Genomic DNA, 27,264 nt, shown 5'->3' with positions numbered 1-27,264 from the left:
CTTACACTCTACGTATAATCCTGCTCATGCACCAGAGAAGGTCACTCCACTCCTGCTGTCAACAGAAGCAACTATTTTCAAAGTAGGTAGCAGAACTGGTTGCTGCCTCTTAATGAAAATTATTTTTGAAAGAAAAAAGTGACACATAAACAACCCTTCATTCCCAAACCTGGTTAGACAAGAATGTTCTTGGGTGTGGGCTGGCTTGTATAATTAACTATGCAGCTGGCTCTCTTGGTGCCTTTTGTAACATCTCTCTCTCTTTCTCTCTTTCTCTCTCTGGCTCTGCCCAGTGTAATTCAGGTATCTCACTTCTCCTCCCCATCTTTCAGGTGTGGCATTTAGGTAAAGCTTTTGACGTATTGTTCTTCCATTCCTTGCCGGGACAGCAGCCAGTGAGGTTGCCGGCTTTTGTGAAAGGGTAAGGTAGTCCAAGCCTTCTGCTGTTACCTGACAGTTGCAGGAGAGAGAGAATAAAGTGTTGAGGCCAGGAGAAAAAGCTACGGGATGGAGACAGCAAGAGCAAATGGGACCACAAGTAAGTCAGAAGACGTGAAGACCCCCGCCTCTCCACCAAAAGAGGCCGAAGAAGGGAAGAAACCGACTAGCCCAAACAAAGGGGAGAAAGATGCCAACAAGAATAACACCATCCCTGCGCTGGAGATAGAACAGCTCAAAAAATCGATATATTCTGGGGGTGACTGGAAGAGGCCAATCATCCAGTTTGTTGAATCCGATGAGAAGAGGTCAACCTATTTCAACATGGAGTCTGGGGAGGGCAAGAAGCCAGCGTTCCCCTCCATGCCTCTAGGGGAGCCTCGGAGGTCCCAGATGTCCTTCCCAGAAAGAGGGGACCTGAGAAAGTCTATATACAACATGGAAACAAAGAAAACCTTCACCAGCGAAGGGGATGTCAAGAAGCCACTGTATTCCAGTGGGCAGATTGCAGATCTGAGGAAGCCCCTTGGGGAATCTGGAGACACCAAGAGATCCAACTTCAACCGGGTGAGCAGAGGGTCCAGTTCAAGGCCCCGGGTCCTCGAAGAGGTCCTCTGCGACTCCTGCATTGACAACAAGCAGAAGGCCGTGAAGTCCTGCCTTGTGTGCCAAGCCAGCTTTTGTGAGCTCCATCTGAAGCCTCACTTTGAAGGGGCTGCCTTCCGGGATCACCAGCTCCTTGACCCCATCAAGGACTTTGAAGCCAGGAAATGCCCTGTGCATGGCAAGACGATGGAGCTTTTCTGCCAGACGGACCAGGTCTGCATCTGTTACCTCTGCATGTTCCAGGAGCACAAGAACCACACCACGGTGACGGTAGAGATTGAGAAATCCGGCAAAGAGGTATTGTTCCTTTCCTACATATTATACTGGACCTTTGCCCTTTCCATATCAGGAAGTGAGACACCTTGAATCAGTCTCAAGTACTCCATTTCCAACCCAGCAAACCTTCTTATGTCTAATGACATAAATGTGATACAGTGGGCCTGTCCGGCTGGTTCACATGTGCATGCCCATCACTTGATATCTCAACATGTGATGATTTTGCACCCTGATCATAGCTGTCAACCCCCGGATTTGAAGATAAGGAATCCTATGGGGCTGTCAACTCCCGGATATGAATGTAAGGGTGCTGAATAAGGGAATTTCCCTCAAAAAAGGGAAAGTTGACAGCACTTACCCTGATATGTGTGAACTGAGTGTACTCGGGGATCTAGGAAGAGCTGCCTGGCACTGAGTCAGATCATTTGGTCCATCTGGCTCAGTATTGTCTACATTGATTGACAGAAGCTCTTTCAGCCAGGGGTTATATCCAGACCTACTTGCAGATGCCAGGGATTGAACCTGGAATCTTCTGCCTGCAAAGCAGATGCTCAGCCACTGAGCTACGACCTTTTGCCTGAGAAGTATTTTGAGGCAAAATATTATGAAACTCTCTGGTGTTGGCAGAGTCACGTATTCCAGTTACTGCTTGATGCTGGAGTTCGCAAATAAGGAGCATGCATGTGCAGACTAATTATTGATTGTCAAGGTGAAGGACAGCCTGGGTCCTCATAACTTTAAGGGGAGGCCCCATCCTCAAAGAATTTAGGCTATATATAAAAGTTAGGCTCTGGGGACTTTTGTGACACTTGGAAGTCAGAAGCTGGGCTGTTGGTATAATCTGGATGTGTGCTCATGGTAGCTGTCGGGACATATGTCTGTGGGACCTGGGGTGTGTGTCAGGCATGGAAGGTAGAGAGAGAGAATGGAAGACAGGATATACTGTGCTCTTGAACTGAAGTGAGGGTCATTGTTGTAAGGGTATTTCTGGCACTGTAAAGTAGCCGAGTGACAATTACAGTGAACAGTTTACAAGGCATGGGTGATTGATGGGTTAAAACCTGATGGGTTTCGTGCAGGAGAAAGAGAGAGAGAGTGCCGGAAACTTCTATGACCTAGCCCTCATATTTCTGGAAAGAATAGTTTTAGCAGGTACAACTTGTCATGACAGAGCGCTGCAGGGTGAATAAGGATGTACTCACCTAAGGGGGACTTACACCACATAGGAGGATTTTAACACCTTTCCGTTTCTGTAGAAGGGGGATTTTTACCTCAGAAAACACCTGGAAGGAAGGGGGTAATATAGATAAACCCAAATATTTTTGGACTTTTTACTCCCTGAATGATATGAGAGGATGAAGACCCTGGCTAGACATTTCCAGTGTCCACCCCTCAAGATTCTGCCCCCAAAATACTTAACATCACTCTGTCTTCTCTTTTTCTCTGTCTCCCTACTTTTCTTTGAGAGGTGTTTATTTTCTCAAAGGATTTTCTTTCCCTTTTCTTTCGGTTTTGGGTACAGCACCTTCAACACTGAAGGTGCCCAGTGGCTTAAAAAGGTAGAGTCATGTTTTATACAGGGGGCCTCACAAAATAGTTTTAAAGGCATATGAATAATCATCACGAAAAATTCCTCTCAGAAAGAGCTAAGAAAACTTTTTTTAAAAAAATGAAAGGATTTTTAATATATATATATTTACCTAAAAAGAGGTGGAGAATTAGGGGAAGGTAATGGCTACGGCAGCCATTGAAAACTCTATTTGATGTGTTTTCTCAACTAAGTGACAGTTCATGAGGTAATAATTTCCTACATGTAAGGGCTAAAGAATAGTCCATTGGAAATAAATAGGTAGCATTATAAAAACAGCCAGGCCAGTCAAAATATTGGTCAGAGGCACCCTCAACAGGAAGTGTATAATTTTAGGATTCGCGGCAGCAACAAAAATCAATGTATTTTCACCTCTAAATCCTGTCCAGCATTTCAGGCAGCAATGCACTCCTCTAGGCTTCTCCAATCTGCCCCCACCACTGTATCTTCCATTTTTCCTTTTCCGACTGACACCCAACATTTCACGGCTAGCGAGTGTTGTTGAATTATCCCCAGGGTTTTCCCCAGAAGCAGGCTGACACCTCCATCTTGTTTCCCAGTGACCCCATTTTGAATACAATCCAGTTGCTGCTGCTGATTCAATTTATATCTTGTGCATCTCCCGAAGGAGCCCAGTGGCTCCCAGATTGGCACTGAGTTTGTTATTAGAGGGAATGATAATCCTAATGGAGGTCAAGCAAGTAGTCTGTAAAGTTCAGTATTGTCAACCCTGATAGGTAATGGCCACATTAGAAAGCCTGGAAGGATACCTGGGAGCCCAGAGATTGGACACAGCAAAACAGATACACACATAGGGACGGACTAATCTGTCAATATCACATTCTCTTGGCTCCTTATTTGTTTTCCACTTTTAAGTTCAGTTGTTCACATTTCTGCAAAAGTTTGTGATTTTTTTTTTAAAGCCCTTATGAAAATTCACCAGCATTTCAAATGCTCACTTGTCTTAACACTCGCTTTTTAATCCACTTTTTAAGTGGATTTGTAACTGGCTTACTGACCGAACCCAAAGGGTGCTCATCAATGGCTCCTCCTCATCCTGGAGAGTAGTGACTAGTGGGGTGCCACAGGGTTCTGTCTTGGGCCCAGTCTTGTTCAACATCTTTATCAATGACTTGGATGGTGGGCTTGAGGGCATCCTGAGCAAGTTTGCAGACGACACCAAATTGGGAGGGGTGGCTAACACCCCAGAGGACAGGATCACACTTCAGAATGACCTTAACAGATTAGACAACTGGGCCAAAGCAAACAAGATGAATTTTAACAAGGAGAAATGTAAAGTACTACACTTGGGCAAAAAAAATGAAAGGCACAAATACAGGATGGGAGACACCTGGCTTGAGAGCAGTACATGTGAAAAGGATCTAGGAGTTTTGGTTGACCACAAACTTGACATGAGTCAGCAGTGTGATGCAGCAGCTAAAAAAGCCAATGCAATTCTGGGCTGCATCAATAGGAGTATAGCATCTAGATCAAGGGAAGTAATAGTACCACTGTATTCTGCTCTGGTCAGACCTCACCTGGAGTACTGTGTCCAGTTCTGGGCACCACAGTTCAAGAAGGATACTGATAAGCTGGAACGTGTCCAGAAGAGGGCAACCAAAATGGTCAAAGGCCTGGAAACGATGCCTTATGAGGAACGGCTTAGGGAGCTGGGTATGTTTAGCCTGGAGAAGAGAAGGTTAAGGGGTGATATGATAACCATGTTCAAATATATAAAAGGATGTCATATAGAGGAGGGAGAAAGGTTGTTTTCTGCTGCTCCAGAGAAGCGGACACGGAGCAACGGATTCAAACTACAAGAAAGAAAATTCCACCTAAACATTAGGAAGAACTTCCTGACAGTAAGAGCTGTTCGGCAGTGGAATTTGCTGCCAAGGAGTGTGGTGGAGTCTCCTTCTTTGGAGGTCTTTAAGCAGAGGCTTGACAGCCATCTGTCAGGAATGCTTTGATGGTGTTTCCTGCTTGGCAGGGGGTTGGACTGGATGGCCCTTGTGGTCTCTTCCAACTCTATGATTCTATGATTCTATGAATGCAATTTCCCCCAACAAAATGCATTTCTATATGCTACTGTCACCAATATATGCATTTTGCTGCATGCTTTCCTTAATTTACGCATTATTATAATGATCCATCACAAAATTCAAGAAATGCAGATTTCAGTGGGTGGCTGTGTTTCGGTTCTCATTTTGTTTTGAAAAGGGAGGATTTGATAGATTCAGCCTTCAAGGTGAACTGAACCACATTTCTCCCCATCCCCAAGAGCAGAGCATCACGTCTCGTGGGACAAACTGCTGAGAGGGTTAAAGAGATGACAAGCATGTGGGACTAACTAGGGATCTGGGTCACCCTTAAACATGTGCTGATGTATCAGGGAAGCCACCTAGCTCACTGCTTTGGACGCAGAAGCTCCCGGGTTCAGTCCTGCCCATCGCCAAAGGATCAGATGGCAAGTAATGTGGAAAACCTCTGCACAAGACCCTGGAGAACTACTGCTAGTCAGGGTTTTGCTCTGGGCCCGTCTATTAAAATGGCTTGGATGAAGGAGTTGAGGGACTGCTCATCAAATTTGCAGATAACACCAAACTGGGAGGGGTAGCTAATGCTGCAGAAGACAGAACAGGATTCAAGATGAACTGAACAGATTGGCGAACAAAATGAATTTCAACCAGGATAAATGTCAGGTTCCACACTAAGACAGGAATAACCAGCTGCACAAATATACTATGGTGGACATCTGGCTTACCAGTAGTATATGGGGAAAGGATCTAGAGGTCTTAGTGGACCACAAGCTTAATATGAGCCAACAGTATGATGCAGCAGCGAAAAAAGCTAATGCTATTCTACACTGCATAAACAGAAGTATAGTGTCCAGATCAAGGGAAGTAATAACACCACTCTATTCTGCCTTCTTCAGATCACACCTGGAGTGATCTGGAAGGTGTGCAGAGGAGGGTAACAAGGAGGATAGAGGGTCTGGAAACCAAGTCATATGAGGAACAGTTGAGGGGATTTGGTATGTTTAGCCTAGAAAAGAGGAGACTGAGAGAAGATATGATAGCCATCTTCAAATATCTGAAGGACTGTCACCATGGAGTGTGGAGTAAGCTTGTTTTTTCTCCTCAATGGCTTCAAGTTACAAGAAAGGAGATTCCATCAAGAAGAACTTTCTGACAATAAGAGCTGCTCGACAGTGGGACAGACTCCCTTGGAAGGTGGTGGATTCTCTTTCATAGGAGGTTTTTATGCAGAGGTTGGATGGTCATCTGTCATGGATGCTTTAGCTGAGATTCCTGCATACCAGAGGGGTTGGACTAGATGACCTTCAGGATCCCTTCCAATTCTACAATTATGAGTGTCAATAAGACTGGGCAAATAAGTGGACAAATAATTTGACCTGGTATAAGACAGCTTCCTATGTCCTTAGTTACAATGTTGTTTGCCTGTACACTGGGAAAAGTAACAAACCCTTTTTTTATTACACCCCTGGGATAGTAACTTTCAAAAAATAAAATAAAATGGAGGTCATCAGCAAGAATTTCAGAAGATGACATTTCAATGAGTGTTCGTCATTTAGTAAGGGATTAGAAGCTTGTTGTTTCTTTTCCCCATCTGCTGGCCTCCCCAGCTTCATTCCAAAGCCTTGCCTGTAGGCTGTGATTCACAAGGCATGCCAGGACTTGAGGGGAGCTGAAATTAACTGGAAATCTCCTGACCTGATTCTTGCTGCTCATGCAGATAAAAACTGGAACTTGGTTTTGAGCATTGCTCACTTGCTCGCTCTGGTCTGAATATGAGGCTGGGGTGAGAGAGGCTTGGTATGAAAACCTTTGGAAATGGGGACTCTGTCACTCTGCCAATGCCAAGGGAGTGTTAATGTCTTTTCAAGTCAAAGCCAAGAGCCCAAACATAGAAAAAATGGTTGACCCAATTTAAATCCAGCCAGGTGTAATGTTCTGAGAGTTACAAACTGGCTTTAAAAAAAAATGAAGAGTTTGGATTTGATATCCCACTTTACCACTACCCTAAGGAGTCTCAAAGCGGCTAACAATCTCCTTTCCCCTCCTCTCCCACAACAAACACTCTGTGAGGTGAGTGAGGCTGAGAGACTTCAGAGAAGTGTGACTAGCCCAGCAGCTGCATGTGGAGGAGCAGGGAATCGAACCCGGTTCAGCAGATTATGAGTCCACTGCTCTTATCCACTACACCACATTGAGGGCAGCCTCTTTTTTTACTCCTTTTTTTCAATTCCACCCACTTTTTTAGCAGCTCAGGATGGTGTGTATGCCTCTCCCTCCAATTTATACTCACAACAACCCTGTGAGGTAGTACGGGCTGAGAGAGAGTGACCGTCCCAAGATTGTTCTGCTAGTATCATGTGTGAGTGGGGATTTAACTTGGTTCACAGTGGTTCTAAATCAGGGGCGGCTATCCTTGCACTATCCAGATGCGGCTGGATTACTACTTCTATCATCCCTGTCCATTGGTCATGGTCACTGGGGCTGATGGGAACTGGAGTCCAACAACATCTGAAGGACCACAGGTTAGCCACACCTGCTGTAAGTCACCGCAATGGCTTATATGGGATATACGCAAAGCTGAAGAGCCGTTTATGAGTCTCGCTTGCTTGCTAATCGCTATGCATTTATGCAGATTGCAAGTGCTGATGATGTAAAATCCAAAGGATACCTGGGTATTTTTTTTTAAATTGCAACTTCTGCGTACCTCCATTTGAGGAAACTGTGTGGAAATGGTGGCCTCCCCTCCATCATGGAACTTGAAAAAGCAAAACAGCAAATGTCACCTTGATGACTTGTCTTTATATCTAAGATATGCGATAAACCCGTGTGAGTCAGAAATGTGGCAGCAACACCCCTTCCTTTCTCTATTTTCAGCAGAGCATGCTCTAGCCTTTAGCAGTGAGAGGCAAAAGCCTCTCAGAATTTACTGCTATCCAAAGTTAAGCCCAATATGTGAGGTTCCAGCAGGATTATATGATTTTTTCCCCAGCTCTGTCTTTCTATTTAAATGTCAGAGCAGATGCTAAGACTTTGTGAGGTGTCAGGTTACCAACTGTATTATCCTTAAAGCTCCTTGGATTCTGTTCCTCTTTCTTTCTCTTTCTTTCATTTTCTTGCAGAGTTATTATTATTTTATTTTTAACAAAAACTTTCTGTCAAACCTGCCAAGCCTTCGGGCTCACAGAGTTGAAGAAAGAGTGAGGGGAAAGTTTACAAAAAAAATAATACCCTAAGTACAAAACAAGGTGTGGGAAAAAAGAAGATTACTGAATAAAATTCTCTTTCACACACACAAAGCACTGGAGCAAACATTCTCTGTTAGCAAAAGAGAGTTTTACAAACAGAATCTGGAAGTGCTTCCAGGGAGCTAGATACATTTTATAAAAAAAATTTATAAATATTTTTATTTCCAGTACACTTTTTCTGAAGGTTATTTTTTGCCCCTTCCCCCCCAAAAAAACCTGATAAAGCATAAGAAATATCTGACAACCACAGGTCTGGAAATAACAAAGAACTGTGGGCCCAGCCCTCATCTTGTGTCAGATCTCATCTGAGCGAGAAGGCTTTGATCCCCCCACCCCCACCCCCGCTTTTAAAATTTATTTTCTTCCTCCTTGTTTCCTTTTGTGGGTCTAATGAAGCTCTTTAGAAGCACTGTCAGTGACTGGAACTGGGTGTTTCTAATTTAAACAAAGTGGTGTGCAGATGAAAACCTGTTCAAAGTACTTAGCCAGCCTTTGATACCTCGGTGCTCACTGGAGAAGGGGGTTTGGAGACTTCCCGTAGCTTTGGGAGAGGTTTGTGTTTTGTAACAAGTTTCCTCTCGGAGAACAAACAAGCCTTCCAAAGTATATGCATTGAATCCAGTTCTTTTGTTATCCCTTCCTGATGAAAGGGCGGTTGCTATTAGGAGAGGTGCAAAATCACAACACGCAATTCTGGCTTCTCATAGGAAGATAAGAAGTTGCCAGTAGGGACCAGTGTAAAGAGAGACAGCAAGCCTTCTGACACCCTGAATTTCTGCTGCTTACCTTAACTGGGGCAAGGAAGGGGGGGTGAGTTCAGGACTGGTGCTTCTGCAGGACAGGACAGTACTCAGATTGGTTTTGCTGGTGCCTCCATACAGCCCTAGAGCCCCACCCTGCCCAACCACCATCCAGGTAAGTTGTAGTGATGCTGGTGTCAGGAGAGTGGCTTCGTAGCTCTACCACACCACACATTGACCCATCTGGCTCAGTATTGTCTACACTGACAGGCAGAAGCTCTCCAGGGGTTCAGGTGGGGTTATCTCCCAGCCCTACCTGGAGATGCCGGGGATTGAACTTGGGACCTTTTGCATGCAAAGTAGATGCTCTGCCACTGAGCTACAGGCCTTCTGTCTATGTCCCTGAGTATGGGACTTGGCTCCCAATGCAGAGGCTGTGATTTATGGATGGGGCTGAGTCCTGGCAGTTCTGAATTAGGCTGAATTAGAGGTGGGGTTTGTAAGTCCAGATAACAGTGGAAAGAGAAGAATCTCTCTCACACACTGGAATGGTGGTGTACCTGCCTCTCCTTTCTCCCAAGCTGACTGCTAGAAAATCTGGGTGGCTTCTTAGTTTTGCAAAACTTCTACCGCTGCTCTTGTTACCAAAACCAAAGAAGGCGAGACCCAGTGGCCTGGGTTCACAGATAAGGCTAAAACATTGTTTGTTTAGTCACAGTGTGGCTTGTTTGAACACCAGAACTCAGCCCGCCAGACAAACCATGGTTTGATTTCTGGAAAAGTAGAAAAAAACATGGTTTGTTGACTTACATTCGAAATGACAAAATTCTCAAAATAAGTATAAAATCAGTAGTTTTAAAAACATGACTGGTTTGTGAACATTCCTGTGGTATCTGGTTGACCAGATGGAATGCTGAGTTGGAAATACCCATTGCTCAGAAATACCCATTGTGCTTGGCAAATTTCATCTACTGTTACAACTGAGCTGGTGTGAAAGTCTAATGCTTGTGTCTATCATAAATGGGACGTCTGCACTAGTGATAGGAGAGGTCTCTTTATATTGGCCTTTAGCTTTTATTCCCCTGCAAAATGTTAAACACGTAAGTAGTTCATTTGGCCATAAAAGAAGCCGAGAACTTGACTTATTCTGAGTTTTAAGCTTGTGATTTTCAAGTTGTTGTTGTTGTTTTTTTGGGGGAGGGAATAAAAATGTGTTGCTGAAGTCCACCCCATTGACCTAGTATTGTAAGTCTTTATTGGCACGTTGATCTTTTCAGTGTTGTAACATTACCTGAGATCATTGTTGGAGAGCAAGACTGAAAGTTAAGAAAATTAAGAAATCAGAAACTAAGAGTGAACCACTGGAGTTAATCAGACAGACCACTAGGTTACTGAACATAGCCAGGTGTTGGGGAGTCTGTGATACAATAAAGGAAGTGGCTTTCAGAATGACTGTGATGGGGTCAGATGTATGGATCCCAAACAGAGGTCAAGGGCCGTTTGGGAACTGACACTTCAAAACTGTTATCAGAAGAGCAGCCTCATCTTGGGGGTGCAGGACACAAAGCTTTGTTCCCTAACAGCTCACTGTCAATCCCCAGGATCTGGTGCCTGAGGCAGTTGCCTCCCTCTGCCTAATGGTAGGGCCACCCCCTGGAGGTTGACTTGCCACATTACACAATAGAAGCACATCATAATTCATTATGCAAGAGCCATATTCAGCCATCCTTTGACGCTGATTCTCACCACTGTGGTTGGGTTTGGGCAGGGCTATTGCAAATGAGTTGTGGGAGGAGATTTGGGTGAACACCCAGAACTTTCACTGAGGAATGACAAGAGGTTGCTTGAGTTTCCTCTTTCATCACCATATTGATTTGCGATCATCATTGCCTCATGGTGCATACAGATCACATATATGTGTTTAGCTTACTTTTCACCTTCCCATGCACATCTCCTCCCAACTCACATGAGGGTGGCTAGCTTTATTCTTACTCAGTTGTCCTACTAATGTCTACCACCAGTTCCTGAAGGTGGGGAGGTTGGCCATTTGCTGAAGTCTCAAGACTGAGAAAGAACCCACTGCCTGAACAGCACTTCCGTTCTCATTTTGCATTTCAGAGGGAAGTCACATACAGCTGTCAGGTGGGAGCCAGGAGGGCAAGGTAGGAATCAGAGTCAGGAATTCAGAACCAAAGAACAAGCCAAGAGCCAGGGAGGACAATCATTGACCAAGCAATGGTCTGAATAGGAAGCCCTTTATAGTTCATTCTGTTGAGGAGAGTCAAGGATCAAAGTCCAGATGAGCAGAGACCATTCAGGACTTGGGAACCTTTTTCTGCTTAAGCCAGACTTCCCCAATGTGGTGTCCTTCATATATTGTTAAACTATAACTCCAATCAACTCTGGCTTTTGGCCATACTGGCTGGGGCTAATGGGGGCGGAAGCTCAAAACATCTAGTGAACAAAAGATTGGGAAAGGCTGGCTTAAGCAGTTACATCAGCCTGCAGCTCGGGTGGTTTCTTGCAAGAGTCAGCCAGGCCATGATGAGAGCCAGATTTCCCATGCTAACGTAGGTTTTGCATAAATGTCAAATAATGAAAACATGGTAAGGAGTAACCTACATTCACTGGTCAGGATCGCCTCTTCTGGCTCAAACGGGCCAGACAAATGCTTTTCAAATGCTGCTTTTGCTCAGCCCAAGAACATGCTCAGCACAGAAACAAACACTAGGCGATTCTGAAGAGGGTGACCTTCAAAAGGGATCGCATTGTGCTCTGTATATTGCATGTGAAGTGTGGGTTGGCAAGAGCTGACATGAAGGGGGCTCTAACATCCTTAAGAGCTGCACTACCGAGAGATGTTCTGAAAGCACAGCATCTCCCATTGTGTGGCATTCCGACAAAAGGAGGCACACCTGTCTGTCTGCATTGTTCCCACCCTCCCTGCCATGCAGCTGTTCAAAGCATAGAGTCTTCTTTGGTTCAGGAGATGGAAATTGGTTCCCAATTTTGGGTGGGGGGACGGGACAAAGCAGTGTTTGTGTGTTTGTGTGCAATGGTCACCAAATGAACCATCCTCACTATCTCATGCCTCAGCTGGGGCATCCATCTGATCAAGGTTTTGATTCTAAATTAATTCAGCAGGAATTTTTTGGGGTGTGTGTGTGTGTGTGTAGCTCAAAAGTTGTACTGTCTCCCTCCATTTTCTGCACAGAGAGAAAGGAGCAAGTGATGACCACTTGCTGAAATGCCTTTAAAAGGATTAGACAAATTCATAGAGGAGAAGGCTTTCCATGGCTACTAGCCATGATCTCTATGCTCTGCCTCCACGGTCAGAGGCAGTAATGCTTCTGAATGTCAGTTTCTGGGAACCTCAGAAAGGGAGAGTGGGTTCTTGTGCTCAGATCCTGCCTGCAGTTTTCCCGCAGGCATCTGGTTGGTCACTGTGGGAACAGGGTGCTGGCCTTGATGGGCCACTGGCCTGATCCAGCAGGCTCTTCCCACGTTCTTAAGAGCAATATCCTACATGCAGACATGTGGGATTGGGGTTACCTGGAGGGACGGCTGTGCATTGCAGAAACCCCAAATTGAGGTGTTTTGGTTTTTTTAAAATGTACTCCCCCTACTTTAAGTAGGTCTGACTAGATGTACTACCTGTGCTCCTAAGTTGCAGAAATATCATAGGAAGAGAGGAAGCAAGTCAGAGGATTGTTCAGTATTGTCTACACACTGACTGGCAGCTGCTTTCCCAGGTTTTCGATAGGAGACATTCTGAGCCCTACCTGGAGATGGGTGTGGACTCTATTCCGTCTCCCTTGTTTGGTTCGGTTTAATTCCTCCACTTCTTTCTAGCCATATCACCTTTCAACATATAATGGGCATATATACTAGTTTAACTGCTTTGGCTCTTCCCCAGAGAATCCTGGGAAATGTAGTTTGGTGATGGAACCAGGAATTAGTCCAAGCGAGCTTAACCTCCTCCAAAGTTCTTTAGGAAGAAGAAATGGCTGGTGAAAAAGTTGAAGCTTATTTGCGCACACGCTCTCCTCCCCCCTATTTGTCCCTTAGTTTTTCTGCCTTGCCACCTAGCTGTGGTGCCCCACTGATCAGCACTGGTTTAAACCATTCATGCCATTCCAGTACGGAGGAAGTCTCCGGGTGCAAAATTGTTAGGGGAGCAAAATTTCAACACCAGTGCTGCCTCAGTACAGCTACGTGCTTCCGTCGCTGGGCTTTGTTGAAAGTGGCTTCTCCATACAAACCAGGAACTCTACTTTTCTTGTCTCTGTGGCTGTGATCTCCTGGGTGACGTGGACACCATTAGGCTGTTGAATGAGCATGCCTACTGTAAGGGTGACTCCCTACAGGGAGCCAGCCCCCATCACCCTAACATCCACCTCGCCAAGCACAGGGAGAAGCAGTGGGTCTGAAGCAGCTAGGGGGAGGGGAAAGACTCGGAGGGAGAGGGAAACCAGCGTGCAGAACAATGGGAAAGCTTAGGGGAGGAGAGATGCAGGCAAGAGCGCAAGGATGCTGGAGAGCCCTTCCACCACCCTGACAGGGAGGAGACTGAGAGGGCATCGCTTCTTCTGGCACAAGAGTTAAGGAGAGCACTGTGACGCAGGTCAAGGGGGGCATTTTGGGGTGCCCCGACTACTTTGCTGGAGTAGGAACAGACGCACGCCATTGCCGGATTCTGATTCGGAATGAGAGGTCATGTTTTAAGCTGTCTCTGCACTGTAAATACTTTGCACAATAAAAGTCTTTTAAGACAAACTGGACTCAAGCGGAGTTACTCTAGAGTAGCCACGACGACCCTCTGACACCTACTCTGTCTGTTTCCCTGCCTCCCTGGGCACTGGCAACCCACTCTATGCCATTGGTGGGAAAACCTTCTCCCAGGGGCCAAAAGTGCCCCCAAGTCCATTTATTTGGCCCTTGAGACTCCTCCATCTCCCACCAACCCTGTCCTGCACCCTCCCCAAGTAATTTTGCTCATCTGGATGTGTCCATGGACTATGACGACGTCTCTTGTTGGATGGAATGAGAGGAGTTGAGTTCCTATGGAGAAACCCCTGAGTTTTATGTGCCTGGAACATAGTGAACCATACAAAGCTAAGTCACTCCCCTTCCTCTGCCCACTTTTGCATCTGGTCCTGCCCACCATGGATGTGCGACCCATGGATGCCTGCTTAGGAATGAATGTGGCTTTCAGGTTCTCCATCCTGGTCTAGCCTTCTCTGGCTAGCAGCTGCTCTCCAGAGTCTCAAGCTACGCTTCCCCCACCACTTACTCTATGCTCCTTTTTAGCAGGTCAGGTCACTGGTCCATCTGGCACAGTCCTGTCTACACACTGACCAGCAGGGGTTTTCCAGGGCTTCAAACAGGGAGCTTTTCCCAGCCCTGCCAACCTATGACCTATCTATCATTTCTAGGACAGGAGTGAGAGGCCTGCTCTGAACAGTTCAGCCTTTGTGGAGACATCAGAACATGTCCTTTGAGTCAAAGCCTCTTCTTGATTTACTCAATTTTTGTATTATGAAAAAATTGCTTCTTCTGGCCCTTTCATGAGCACCTATAATATATGAGAAAGCACACTTCTCCCACCCCTTTAATAAATCAGACTCTCTTTGGTGTACTCCATTACCTGCCTCGCTGCTCACATTTCTTCCTCCGCCTGCCCCCTTGCCATTATGGCTGTTTGGAATGCGTCAGGCGAGAGCATCCTCACAATCTCGCCCATAAATCTTTGGGGCAAAAGCGCAATCTTTGTGGATGGCAGGGGTTCCAAGGTCTGGGCTACCCTAAATTACCGGTGAAATTTTAATTTGCCATCACTCCAGCTGTGCCTCATTGTGCCGCAGAGATTGATGTTGACACAGCTCCCATCTCCCAGATCAGGAACGCGAGCAGATCAAAGGGATTATGGCTTATACAATGAGTTAGTAACTAAAGTTTTTTTTTTCCTTTTCAAAAACCCTCTGGAATCCATCTTGACGACAAGCACCATAAAAGGGCAATTATCAATTCCCTTTCTCTCTCTTTGCCACTTTGAAATTGTCTTTCAAGCTCTGCCTAGCCCATACAGCGATAGGGCTGCCAATCACTCGGTATTATACCGCTCTATTAAAACTCTGAGCAGGTAATCAGCCAAGGAACTCCAATAAAGCCGGCCCTACCATTAGGCAGCATGAGATGGCTGCCTCAGGTGGCAGACGATGGAATGGGGATGGTGAGTTATTGGAGGGGAGAGAATTGTGTGTGCCACATAGTCTGCCCTGAGGTCATATCCTGGGCTCCCACCAAGAATCCCAGGAAATTAGTTTCTTAAGGGTGTTGGGAATTATAGCTTTGTGTGTGTGTAAACTACAACTCCCAGGATTCTTTAGGAGAGATGTGTGGTTCTCTTTGATAGCCAGCAGCATTAGTCTTCTCTGTCCAGCTCTCACTTTGCTTCAACCCTGGTGCAGACTGGATTAGCGGATGGGTGAGACCTCTGAGTACAGATGGTCATAAGTGCTTGAATTCATAGAATCATAGAGTTGGAAGGTACCTCAGGATCATCTAGTCCAACCCCCTGCAATGCAGGAATATGTAGTTGCCCTATATGGGGCTCAAACCTACAACCTTGACATTATCAGGCACCAGCTTTGATCATGCTTGCTTGAGCCTCAGACTTCCACCGGATGATACCTTGTCCCTCTCTTTCATGGACTCACCTTTGGGTCCACAACAGAGTAGCAGGCGATGGAGGGCTTCCTTGAAGATTCTCTGTGGTGCAGTGCGTCTGGCTATTAATCAGAAGGTTGGTGGTTTGAGCCCACCCTGGGATAACTGTGGGTTGGACTACATGACCCTTGGGGTTCCTTCCAATTCTACAATTCTATGATTCTAGAAAGACCCCAGTGAACTTCATTCCAAGGAAACAAAACTGTGGGAAAGCATCCATCCCTGGAGTCTCTGACTGCTTGGAGGTTGGGGTGGCATGCAACAATACATGAATATTAAAATGAAATAACACTCAAAAAGGAATATTTTGCTGACTGCATAATTCACTTAAAACAAACAAACAAAAAGCCCCAGAAACTGTAAAACCATGAAGTGATAGGGATAGCGAAAACAGGTACGTAGCTTATCCTTCACAGAATGAGCTGCACTCTCCTTTTCCTGGGATGTTAGCTAGGATTTACCCCACTACTTTTTCTTTTTTAAAAAGATATACCATCATATACCCAGGTGGCGCTGTGGGTTAAACCACAGAGTCTAGGGCTTGCTGATCAGAAGGTCGGCGGTTCGAATCCCTGCAACGGGGTGAGCTCCCATTGCTCGGTCCCAGCTCCTGCCCACCTAGCAGTTCGAAAGCACATCAAAGTGCAAGTAGATAAATAGGTACCACTCCAGCAGGAAGGTAAATGGTGTTTCCGTGCACTGCTCTGGTTCACCAGAAGTGGCTTAGTCATGCTGGCCAACACACCTGGAAAAACTGTCTGCGGACAAATGCCGGCTCCCTTGGCCTATAGAGCGAGATGAGCGCTGCAACCCCAGAGTCGTTCATGACAGGACTTAACTGTCAGGGGTCCTTTACCTTTACCTTTTTACCCTAGGACCTTAGGATGAAGAGTGGGTAAATGATGATGATGATGATGATGATGAAATAATAATAATAATAATAATTCCATCTATCAGACACTATATTGCTGCCCCAGGCAAAATATAGGAAGGTGCCCACCACCCCACCACAATTCTATGTGCAAATGTTAACCGGACAGGTAGCCAGGGCATCACAATAGGGGGGCGATGGGGGCGGAGCACTCCAGGCTCCACTCTGCGGGGGGGGAGCACGGCACCCCCTTGCTACCTCCACTGATTGCTGCCGCTACCGCAGCGGCGGTGCAACCGCCATCGTGGAGGCCCCGATGTTGCTGGCCTCGCCACTCGCTTCTTCCTGGTGGGGCAGAGACAAGGGGCAGGCCAGAGAGTAGCGTCAATGGCGCCGCCGCTCTAGCATTGTGATCTGCGGATCTGGGCACCGGAGCACCACCCCAGCAACCTGCTCCATAGTGCGCACACGCAAGCAACCCGCTCCGACGTGCGCATGCGTCATGACGTAGCAACGTTATGTCATGATGCATGCGTCACAACGGAGCGGGTTGCCGCCCCAGGCAGCAGAGAGGCTCTGTACGTGCCTGCAGGTAGCTAAACTGTTTTCCACTTTGCTTGCCTCCACTGGACATGAGAGCATCAAGAGAGTGCAGGGCAGACTGGGTGGCATTCTAGCTTTCCCCACCACAATTTCTACCCATCTGCTGCATTCTGCCTAATGATAGGGCCAGCCCTATTCACTGTATTATACTCCATCTACCTGCCCCCAAGTTCTTTACTCTTGGGGACAGAGTGGCAGGTGGAGTAAGAAACTGGGTCCCTCTGGGCTTTCTTTTGAAAGCCTGAAACTCTCCTAGATAGAGTTTTAAGCATTTGAGTGCAGTACTTGAAGGCTTGAAGGGACTCAGTTCTTTTTCAGGAAGAAAAGAGCCTCATGTTTGCTCATCCCTAGATGGGCATGAAAGAGGTTTATGGCACATCCCAGAGCTGGCCCACCCATGAGGCAGGCTGAGATATCTTACTTCAGGTGGGGGAAGCCTACAAGGTGGCCGGCGGCAGCACTGGTTTCCCTTGAGATCTTATGAGATCTCACCAAAATCTCATGAGATCTCATGCTCTTTGTGAGATCTAGCCAAAACCCACTGGAACCTGTCACCATTCAACCCAGGCGAAGGAGACCGCTGCGGTAGCAGGGCAGGACTTTCCTGTTTTGCCTCAGGCGGCAAAAAGGGATGTGCCACTCCATTACTTACATTATAAACATGTGTACTGGTTTACATACAAAATGGCTTGAGCATCATGGCTTTCCACCCAAAGGTATCATGGATATTGGTTTTCTCAAGCTTCAGAAAGTGCTTTGTTAAGAGATCATTGGCATGTCTACGGTGCCACAGTTCATTGCATAGCTGCCAAGTACCCCGTTTTTCCCGGGAAACCCCATATTTTCTTACCATTTCCCGCTGGTCTCCCGAATGGATTTTTATCCCGTAAATCCCCCGGAAAGTAGCTCCTGCCGACGGCCATGTTTCTGGTGCCACTCTGCCCATGTATGGGCACCGGAAATCGGGCAGCGGCGGCATCAGAAGTCACTTCTATGCATGTCCGGAAGTGCGTAGAAGCGACTTCTGGCGCTGCAGACATTTTGGAAATGGGCAGAGCAACGCCGGAAGTCGCTTCTACGCACTTCCGGACATGAGTAGAAGCGACTTCTTGCACCGCAGCCATTTTGGAAATGGGCAGAGCGGCACCAGAAGTTGTTTCTACGTATGTCCCGAAGTCGCGTATAAGCGACTTCCGGTGCCGTGCCGCTGCTGTTCCCGGATTTTTCAATCCGGAACTTGGCAGCTATGGTTCATTGGGTTTGTTGGAGGGTGGCTGAGCTGGCTGTTAAACCAGTTCAGGTAGGCAATGGAGGCCTGCCCTTAGCAGAACAGTTCCTGGTTACCATGTGCTTGCAAAGTCCAACAGCAATGTGACATGATTTGAGGGGCATATTTTCAAGAAATGCTTGAACTAAGATCTACACTATCCCAATCTCATGACACAGCTAGTGTGGGGTAATGGAAGGAGTGTAGGTCTTCGTCCTGCTTTCAAATTTCTTTTCTTTCCTGCTTCTCATGGTCTGACCTTGGGCAAGTGATTGCCTCTCAGCCTAACTTACTTCTCAGGATTGCACCATAAGGCAAAAGTGAGATGGAAGATTGTCTTGCCTTATACCCTTAGGGCCTAGGTGTGAAACAAATTACAAGATTTATTTTCTTCTTCATTTTTTTAAAGTGTCCACTCAAGAGATCTGATAATTTTGGCTGAGTTCCTCCCTTTCCATAAGATATTCAGCATGTGAAATGGCTTTATTTATTTGCATTGTAGATATATTGCAGAGTGCACCAGGTTTTATTAATGAAAGGCGTGTGTTGACATAGGATTGTAAGTGGGTTCCCCCCCCCCCTGATTCACTTTCTCAGTTTGGCAGAGAGAAAATAATTCACCTTTTGTCACCCATCTGTTTTCTGGTTCAAGCTGCCAAGTTTTCCCTTTTCTCGCGAGGAAGCCTATTCAGCATAAGGGAAAATCCCTTTAAAAAGGGATAACTTGGCAGCTATGCATCTGAAAAAACACAATGTTTGAATGATGTCCAGGTTAACTAAGCTGCATTAGTTGGATTGTGCAAATGTGTCCAAAGTCCCTGTGGGAATTTCCAAAGACTGCTAAGCAGTAAGATGAAGAAAAGAGCATGTGTGTTTTGGATTGATTTGGAAATTAAAGATTGTTCAATTCCAGCAACACCCATAACTAGAGGGGTGTGTGTATGAAATCTGGAGAATTAGAGGAATATAATAATGAATAAAGATGTGTCTAACACTTTCAAATATGTTTAGAGATAGTGCTCCTTTTCCAGTACCTTGTCAAGTTAACCCTTCCCTTCCCAACTGTGACCTCCTCCCAAAATACTGCAATTAGGTTTGAACAAAAAGTTTTCTGTTGGGGTCAATAGGAGATTGCTATGTTTGTTTTGGGTAGGTGGGTGGGGTAAGAGGGGGGGCAGGGCAAGAAAGGTATGCCCCTGGCCAGATTGGGAAGCCCCAATGACTGGCTTGTCAATCATTTGTTCCCTACCTGCTATCGAGGAAAGTAAGGAATTCTTAGGGAAGTTTTTAATGTTTGGAGTTTTATCGTGTTTTTAATATTTTGTTGGGAGCCACCCAGAATGGCTGGGGAAACCCAGTCAGATGGGTGGGGTATATATAAATAAATCATGATCATCATCACAGTATTCCTGTCTCATTGATGTAAAATTGGGACCAACATAACAGTCATTTAGGTGCCATGCAGTGTTCCTTTCTAGCGGTGCTGTGTTAGCACACACAGGATAAATAAAGGGGGGCTAGAAAATTTGTTCATCTCTCAGGACCAAGTTATCTTTCTCTGGGTGGCTCAGTTTCATAATGCGGACACATTAATTAGCATGATAGTAATTTGATTTGGCATGATGGCTAAATGGAGCCTCCACATTCAAGTGCAGTATATCTCTGGATACAGTAGATGTTGGGGACAAACATGCCTTACCTTGCTTGTGATCTTGTGGCTGGTCACTGTTGGAAACTGGAGACTGGGCTAGGCAGACCTTTAATGTAAGAACAAAGCAGTTCTTAGATTCTTACAAAGAGCAGGTATGTGCACTGGCAGAGGAAGAGGAGTGCGGGGGGAGCGCACTGCCCCCGGCAGCACGGTCCCAGTGGGGTGCCATTGTGGCTGCCCCCCGCACACGCTGGGTGCCATGCCCCACAGGCAGCGTGCCACGCCCCCAGGATGCACACCACGCCCCTATGATGTGCCACGCCCCCAGGACACACACCACACCCTTGGGACGCATGCCAGTCCTGTCCCTGCCTGCTCTCCACCCCTCGGTGCTGGAGCATGAAGTTCCGCCACTGGCTATGTGTGTGCAGGGCTCCGGGTGTGTCGTGGGGTGAACTACTGATGCACAGCAACTCCTAGATTTGCATCAGGGCAAACACGCCTATTTGTGGGTCTCATGCATTGAAATCCAGGTGTTCGTCATTGTTAGAGTTGGAAGAGCATCCCAAGGATCATCTAGTCCAGCTTCCTGCAATGCAGGAATCAGAGCTGAATCGCCAGGCCACACACTGCGATGGAGAGCTGGGGGAAGGCGCAGAGAACCGTCTTCCTTCCAGATGCCCTTTGTCACATTTTCATCTACCTGGACAAACCTGATCTTTGGACAGGCAGATTGTGCCTACAATGGCGCATCATGCACCAGTCAAGGTACAGCCAGCAATACAAACACATCTTTGCACAACTCTCAACCCTTTCTGCCTCTGCTCTCAAGGCTTGGAAGGGCTGCAATTGGACAGTGCCTGAGCGAGCTGGTGGATTTTAGTCCTCCTTTCTGATCTCACTGTCTTCCTCACCCTGCCTTGATCATGGCATCGTCAAAGGGCTAGATGCAGAGCGAATGAATCTTTGGTCATGTCTAAACAAAATTTCTGCCGAGGGCGTCCTCCGCTCTTATTGCAACATGGGCCACGTCATCCTGTAATTACATGGAAAACTGTTATTGTTGCAGAGACACACCCTGGGCTGGGCCCTGGGCTTCAAACACATCTGGATTTTGAAATCTGGCTCCTTGACACCCCCCCCCCACAGCAACCCACATTAATGCAATGGGGGGGAGCATAATCCTAATCCCTTAACCCCCCCCCCCCAAATTCATAAGGAATTGCTCAAAGCTTTAAATCTAGCTTTGTGTGTCTGTGTGTGTTTGACTTGGGGATTGGGATTGCCTGACCCAACTAGTGAGATTATCTAGATGAGCTTGATGTGATAGCTACTCCTAATTGCCAGGAACCTGTAACTCATGGGAGCTGCAGTCCAGGGGCCAAGGGCAAAAGTGAGCAGCATCTGTTGGCTTTGAAGCTGCCGCCTAGCAGAGTATGATTTCACTGGTGGCTTTCTTTCCTCTCCACAGACCGAGCTCTCCCTGCAGAAAGAGCAGCTGCAGCTGAAGATCATTGAGCTGGAAGATGAAGTGGACAAGTGGCAGAAAGAGAGGGACCGTATCAAGGTGAGAGCGACACAAAATCCTCCTGCTCTTCCCCCTTCTTCCCCAAACTACTCGCCCCTCACTGCTCTGCTCATTTCCTCCCTCCTACTTTTTGCACTCCAACAGAGGCCACGTCCACACCATACATTTAAAGCGCTTTGATGCTGCTTTAAACAGTCATGTCTTCCCTCAAAGAATTCTGGGAGCTGTAGTTTGTTAAGGGTGCTGAGAGTCGCTAGGAGACTCCCTCAGAAAACTCCAATTCCCAAAGTTCCCTGTGAAGAGTGTCATTGGCCTGATCTTGTGGGATGCTCTCCCAATAGAGTTTGAGCAGGGAGCTTCTGCTTCAGCTTTCAAATGCCTGCTAAAAACATTTCAGGTCCACCAGGCTTATGCAGGCAATGAAAACAGATGCTTTCCACAATAGTTAGATGCTTTCTGATATTATTATTATTATTATTATTATTATTATTATTATTATTATTATTATTATTATTCAAATATATACCATTGTAAAACTACTCTCATACAGTTTTATGAATAGAGGCATATATAGCTAACGAAATAAACTTTAGTAGGTCTACTCTGAGTAGGACCAGCACTGGATACAGCTGGAGGCTTCCACCTTCTGTCTTGTTTTTCTCCTCACTTCCATTTCCTCCCCATATGGTTCTCCTAAGATGTCATTTTGCTTCCTCCGCTCATGTTCTCACCTCTTGCTCTTTCTTTTCGAGTATCTCTTCAGGGCCAGACCAACCGCATGGGCTAGAAGTGGGGTGGGGTAGGTGGAGAATAGGCCCATAGATCTAACTTGGCGGAAGGCCAGGAACACACAAGCTCGTCTCACACTCCGGGGACTACCCAGCACATTTAAATTCTGTGCCTTGGCTCTGCCAAAGTTGTCTGCTTATCTCGACTGGCAGAGCTCATCCCTGAATAGCTGAGGATGTTGCAAAAATAAAAAATCATGTCAAGCAATATATGTAAAGCCAGATTTTTCTCTTTCCAAATCTCAGGAGAATGCCTGAGCATGGGAACTTTCATTATCTGGATTCACTGTGCCCCATGTTAATGTAATATTCATTCTTTTACCGTACTACTTAATACCTTTTGAAAAAAGAAATCCCTGACCTACCACAAAGGAGCTCAGGGTGGCACGCCTTTTTTTTTTTTTGTGCATTCTCCACCCATTTTATCCTCTCAACAACCTTACGAGGCAGGACAGACAGGGGAAGTGTGTCTGGACACTCAATGAGCTTCCTTACTGAGTGGAGCTCTGAACCTAGTTCTGCATCAGTTCTAGTCCTGGGTTCTAAGACAGCCTTCCCCAACTTGGAACTTCAAGATGTTTTGAACTGCTACACCCACTAGCGGCCTAAATGATATGGAGGGCACCAGGTTGGCGAAAGGCTGGCTTAAAAGTCTCCCCAGGGATTCACAGGGAAAGTACCAGAATATTTTGAGCACAGGATTTAGCTGAGAATCTGTGTGTGGGTGGAAACATTCTCAGTAGAAACCGCTAACGTGGTTAGATCAGAGGAACCCTGGGAAGCTATCAACTGATGATGATGTCATCTTGAAGTGCTTTGTTATGCCTCTGCCCTGCAGGTTGTACTGTGCACAAAAGCACCCTTTCAGACTTCTCCTTGTTCAGCTACACTTAATAATCTAGACCAGGGTGGGGAAGCTTTTTTCCAGTCTGAGGGCCACATTTCCTTCTGAGTAGGCTTCTGAGGGCCACATGCCAATGGTGGGTGGAGCCAGAGGGAAAGTGGATGAAGCAATAAATATAAATTTGACTTTATGTTCAGCTTGCTAGTTTGTAATCATGCTCACGTACCCCTCTCTGTCCTCCACCTGGACAAGCAAAAGGCAAAATTAGAGGTGAAGGACAGGGGAAAAACACTCAGGGTATGAAAACAAGCCAGAGAGGGCCAGTTTCTTTGTGATAGATGAGTCAACACATTTATCTCCCCCTGTCTCTTCGTCTAGAACTTCACCACCAATGAGAAAGCCACGGTGGATCAGCATTTCAAAGAGCTGATCCGTGACCTGGAGAAGCAGCGGGACGAAGTGAAGGCCAGTTTGGATCACAGGGAGAAGGTTGCCGTGGAGAACATCAAGGAGATTGTGGAGGAGCTGGAAGAAAGGGCCAAACTCTTGCAAGAAGACAAGGAGACCAGGGAGCAGATAGGCCAGATCAGCGACTCAGTGCTCTTCCTGCAGGTATGCAAGGCTGTTTTTTTCTTCCATGCTGACTGTGGTGGCTGGTGGCTATTGGGGCTGGTAGGGCAGAAGGCAGGGAGGCCAACACTAGGTGGAGCTAGAGTCAATGAGCTAATTTTGTCTCCATCCTCCTCCCCACTACAGAGTTCCACAAGGGCAACACTGAAACGAAGGAGGAGGAAACAGCCATAGACAGTGCCACCCACCTGGAATTCTTGTTAGTAGCTGGGCTGGTGAGAGGGAGGGCAGACTGAGGTTGGTGGGGCAATACCCCATTTGCCCTCATGGCCCAGTCTCCGCTGCAAGAAAGAAATCAGATGGCAAAATACCTGCATGCTTTTACGACTTCGCTGTATAGCACCTTTACGCTATTGCCTGATTTGTCTATAGCAGAGGTGGGCAGCCTGTAGCGCTCTAGATGTTATTGGATTCTATCTCCTATCAACCCCAGCCAGCATGGCCAATAGTTGAGGATGATGGGAGTTGTAGTCAAGCATCTGGGTGGGTGAAGGTTTTCCACCTTGGCCTATAATTTATGCAAATATGTATACATCTCCACACTCAGCACCTCCGCCCCCCTCCCCAGGTTAAATCATACATAAAGGAAACTAAACAGCTGTTCATAGATGAGATGTGTCATTTATTCTGTCAGCATTGGTGAAAGGGAAGGAGAGTTTTGAAATCGCTGTTCTCAGCCAAACACTGGGAATTCTGCTTTGACCTGTAAGGAGTTCACCAGAGGCTGACGACATCCTTTCAAACGTTTCATCTTCATCCACTATCCTGAGCATAAGGGCTATTCACTTGCTGTGTCCTTCAGATGGGGCGACACAGTTCAATTGGTGGGGTATTATTATTATTATTATTATTATTATTATTATTATTCCTTCGACTTCCATCAGCCCCAGCTAGCATGGCAAATGAAGATCTAACTTGCAATCCAGTGACATTTGGAAGGCATCATACTGGCTACCTTTGCTATATTCACTGTCTTTTTATTACTAATAATGTTCAGTAGTGTAATGGCAAATTCAGAAATGCAGGGTCTGCTCCTGGTGATCACACCCATACCCCCTCAGAGGCGCATGCCTTCCATAATGATTCAATAAGCTTATAATTATACAATAATATTTAGGGATGCATTGCCATAATCAATGCAGGTCTCCATGAGTTGCCGTTCAGCTAGATCTACTATTTTCTGTACATGTACATGGGTAAATGTTTAGGAGCACTCCAGCATCTTATTCGGCAGTGACTTAAGTTGCACTTTCCATGAAGTTCCATTGTACATAACAGAACCTGTGCATCATTTTCTTGAAATGGATTCACCTTGTGTTTTCGTTGTTCCTAAATCCTTAGCTTTGGAGCAGACAGTGGTTAGAAAGCTCCCCTTTCATGCAGATTGAGTAGCTCTAGGATGCTGGAGACAGGGACCCTGCTGAAGAAATAGTAATCTGTCTTTGACCCCCTGCAACCCTGGATCACTACACCACTGCCTATATCCTGTCTTTCTTCTATTGAACTCAAGGTGGCATATCTAGGATTTCAGAGTGGTCCATCGGTACTTAGACCAATGACCAGACCTAGGCCTGCTTAGCTTCAGCCCAGTGGCTCTGTCACGTGTCTTCAGACCAAACCCTCCTCCTCCTCCTCTGTATTCCACTTCTGTTTATCACTATTATTCCTGGCAGGAATTTGGAGCAATGATGAGGAGCTACACCATTCCACCCTCCCTGCCGACGTACAGCATCCTGCTGGAGGGAGAGAACATGAGCCCGTCTATGGGGATACTGAGAGACGACCTCCTGAACGTGTGCATGAGACATGTTGAGAAAATCTGCAAGGCAGACCTCAGCAGGAACTTCATTGAGAGGAACCACATGGAGAACGGTAAGGAGAACTTATTCCACCTGGCCTTTTAATTCAGTTTAGAAGTGGTTCAAGTTGCTGCATCCCCTTGAGGAAGGTCTCTGGCCTGTCTGTTTCTGAGATTACAGTGCCATCTCCTGTACCCACCTTTCTTGAGAACATCTCTTTGTATTCACGGGGGCTTACTTCTGAGTAGACATGCATAAGATTGCACTGTGAAGTTATGTGCACTTTCTTTGGCGTTTTATCATTTGAAGTATACTTGGAACTCAAACTTGCAGAAACAATTGTAGAACTTTTCCTCTTTATTTCCCCAAAGCAAAGGCATTCTTCCTGTACACTTCCCCCCAGAAAGTCTTTATTATTTCACCCTTCAATGCAAAGATTCCCCAACAAGCTCGAAATACAATATTTTTTAAAACCAGCAATAATATTATCCAAACCAAAACTAATGATAAAAGTTCTGCAGATGAAATGAAGGAGCAAGTGCATAAAAGCAGAGCTTAAACCACAGTTCTAAGAGGCCTGAGATTTTATTTTATTTTTTAAGTTATTTCACCTAGTGACAAATGGAATTTATTAATTTATCTATCTATCCAGTCATTCTTTCATTCTTATATCTCACCCTTCCTCCCATCTGGAGCTCAGGGCGGCAAACGACTAATAGAGAAGCAATTATGCAAAGTAAGACATCATGTAAACCACAAAGTCGCAGCAGCAGCAATTCAACAGCAAATAACATCAGTAAAAGCTGCACCAGAAAATAGTTTGCCTCATTATGCAAATGTCTGGCTGGTATAAAAATATTTACAGCCACCCTGTAAAAACACCATCGCTTACCTCTACCCCTCCATCTTAAGACACAGAATGTCTTAAGTGAACAGCTGACACTTCAAAGTGCAATACTTAATAAATCATGCATCAATTTAGCTAATCAGTAACGGTGGAGCAATAAAAATGCAACAAATACAGCAGAATATTCAAATCCAATAAATGGAATGTAGTGATTTCACTTGGCTATTATGGCTAATAGCCACCAATAAATTTCACCTTCATGAGTTTGTCTAAGCCAAGAGTGGGGTACAGTACCTGGGGCCTTCCAGGTGTTGATGGACCCCAACTTCCATCAATTCAAGTCAGCATGGCCAATAATCAGGGATGATGGGAACTGAAGTCCAAAAACATCTGGTTGGCCACATGTACGAATGGAAAAATCTACCAATTTCAGTTTCTCCCATTTTCTTGTTTGCACCTGCCTTATGTTCGATTTGCCTCACTTCTGCATCAGTTTGCATTTTTTAAAAAAAATCTACATGAACATTTTTAATATGTTTTGTGCACAAACATCCCAACACACCCATTCCTGCACATTTCTTTTGCCTAGTGTATACATTTCTGCAAGTTATCCCTTTAACATAACACATTTCCATGCATTACTGTTGTGCACACTTTCCATTAACACATGCACTTTGGGTTGACAAAGTATATCACATAATTCCGAGAAGTGCAATTTTGAAGGACAGCTGTGTTTAGGTTTTCGTGTTGGTTCAGAAACATGTGGATCAGCATT

At 45.9% G+C, this 27,264-nt stretch overlaps 1 protein-coding gene across 3 annotated transcripts in view; it reads left to right on the top strand.

Annotated features, from left to right (window-relative positions):
• The first annotated feature begins 269 nt into the window (after positions 1-269).
• TRIM29 (tripartite motif containing 29) overlaps positions 270-27,264 on the top strand; it is a 43,433-nt gene continuing 16,438 nt past the window's right edge. The window contains exons 1-4 of one of the 3 annotated variants that reach the window (XM_035139070.3): positions 270-1,341; positions 21,525-21,620; positions 23,592-23,825; positions 25,517-25,715. In XM_035139070.3, coding sequence (XP_034994961.2) covers positions 508-1,341; positions 21,525-21,620; positions 23,592-23,825; positions 25,517-25,715 — 1,363 coding nt within the window. In that variant the 5' untranslated portion in view covers positions 270-507. The remainder of the gene's footprint in view (positions 1,342-21,524; positions 21,621-23,591; positions 23,826-25,516; positions 25,716-27,264) is intronic. The other 2 variants (XM_035139072.3, XM_035139073.3) reach the window with 2 other exon arrangements.

The sequence above is a fragment of the Zootoca vivipara genome, chromosome 14, assembly GCF_965207765.1.
Source record: "Zootoca vivipara chromosome 14, rZooViv2.hap1.1, whole genome shotgun sequence".
Taxonomy (NCBI): domain Eukaryota; kingdom Metazoa; phylum Chordata; class Lepidosauria; order Squamata; family Lacertidae; genus Zootoca; species Zootoca vivipara.
Note: the sequence above shows the minus strand (reverse complement) of the source record. Positions and strands in the feature narration are given on the sequence as shown.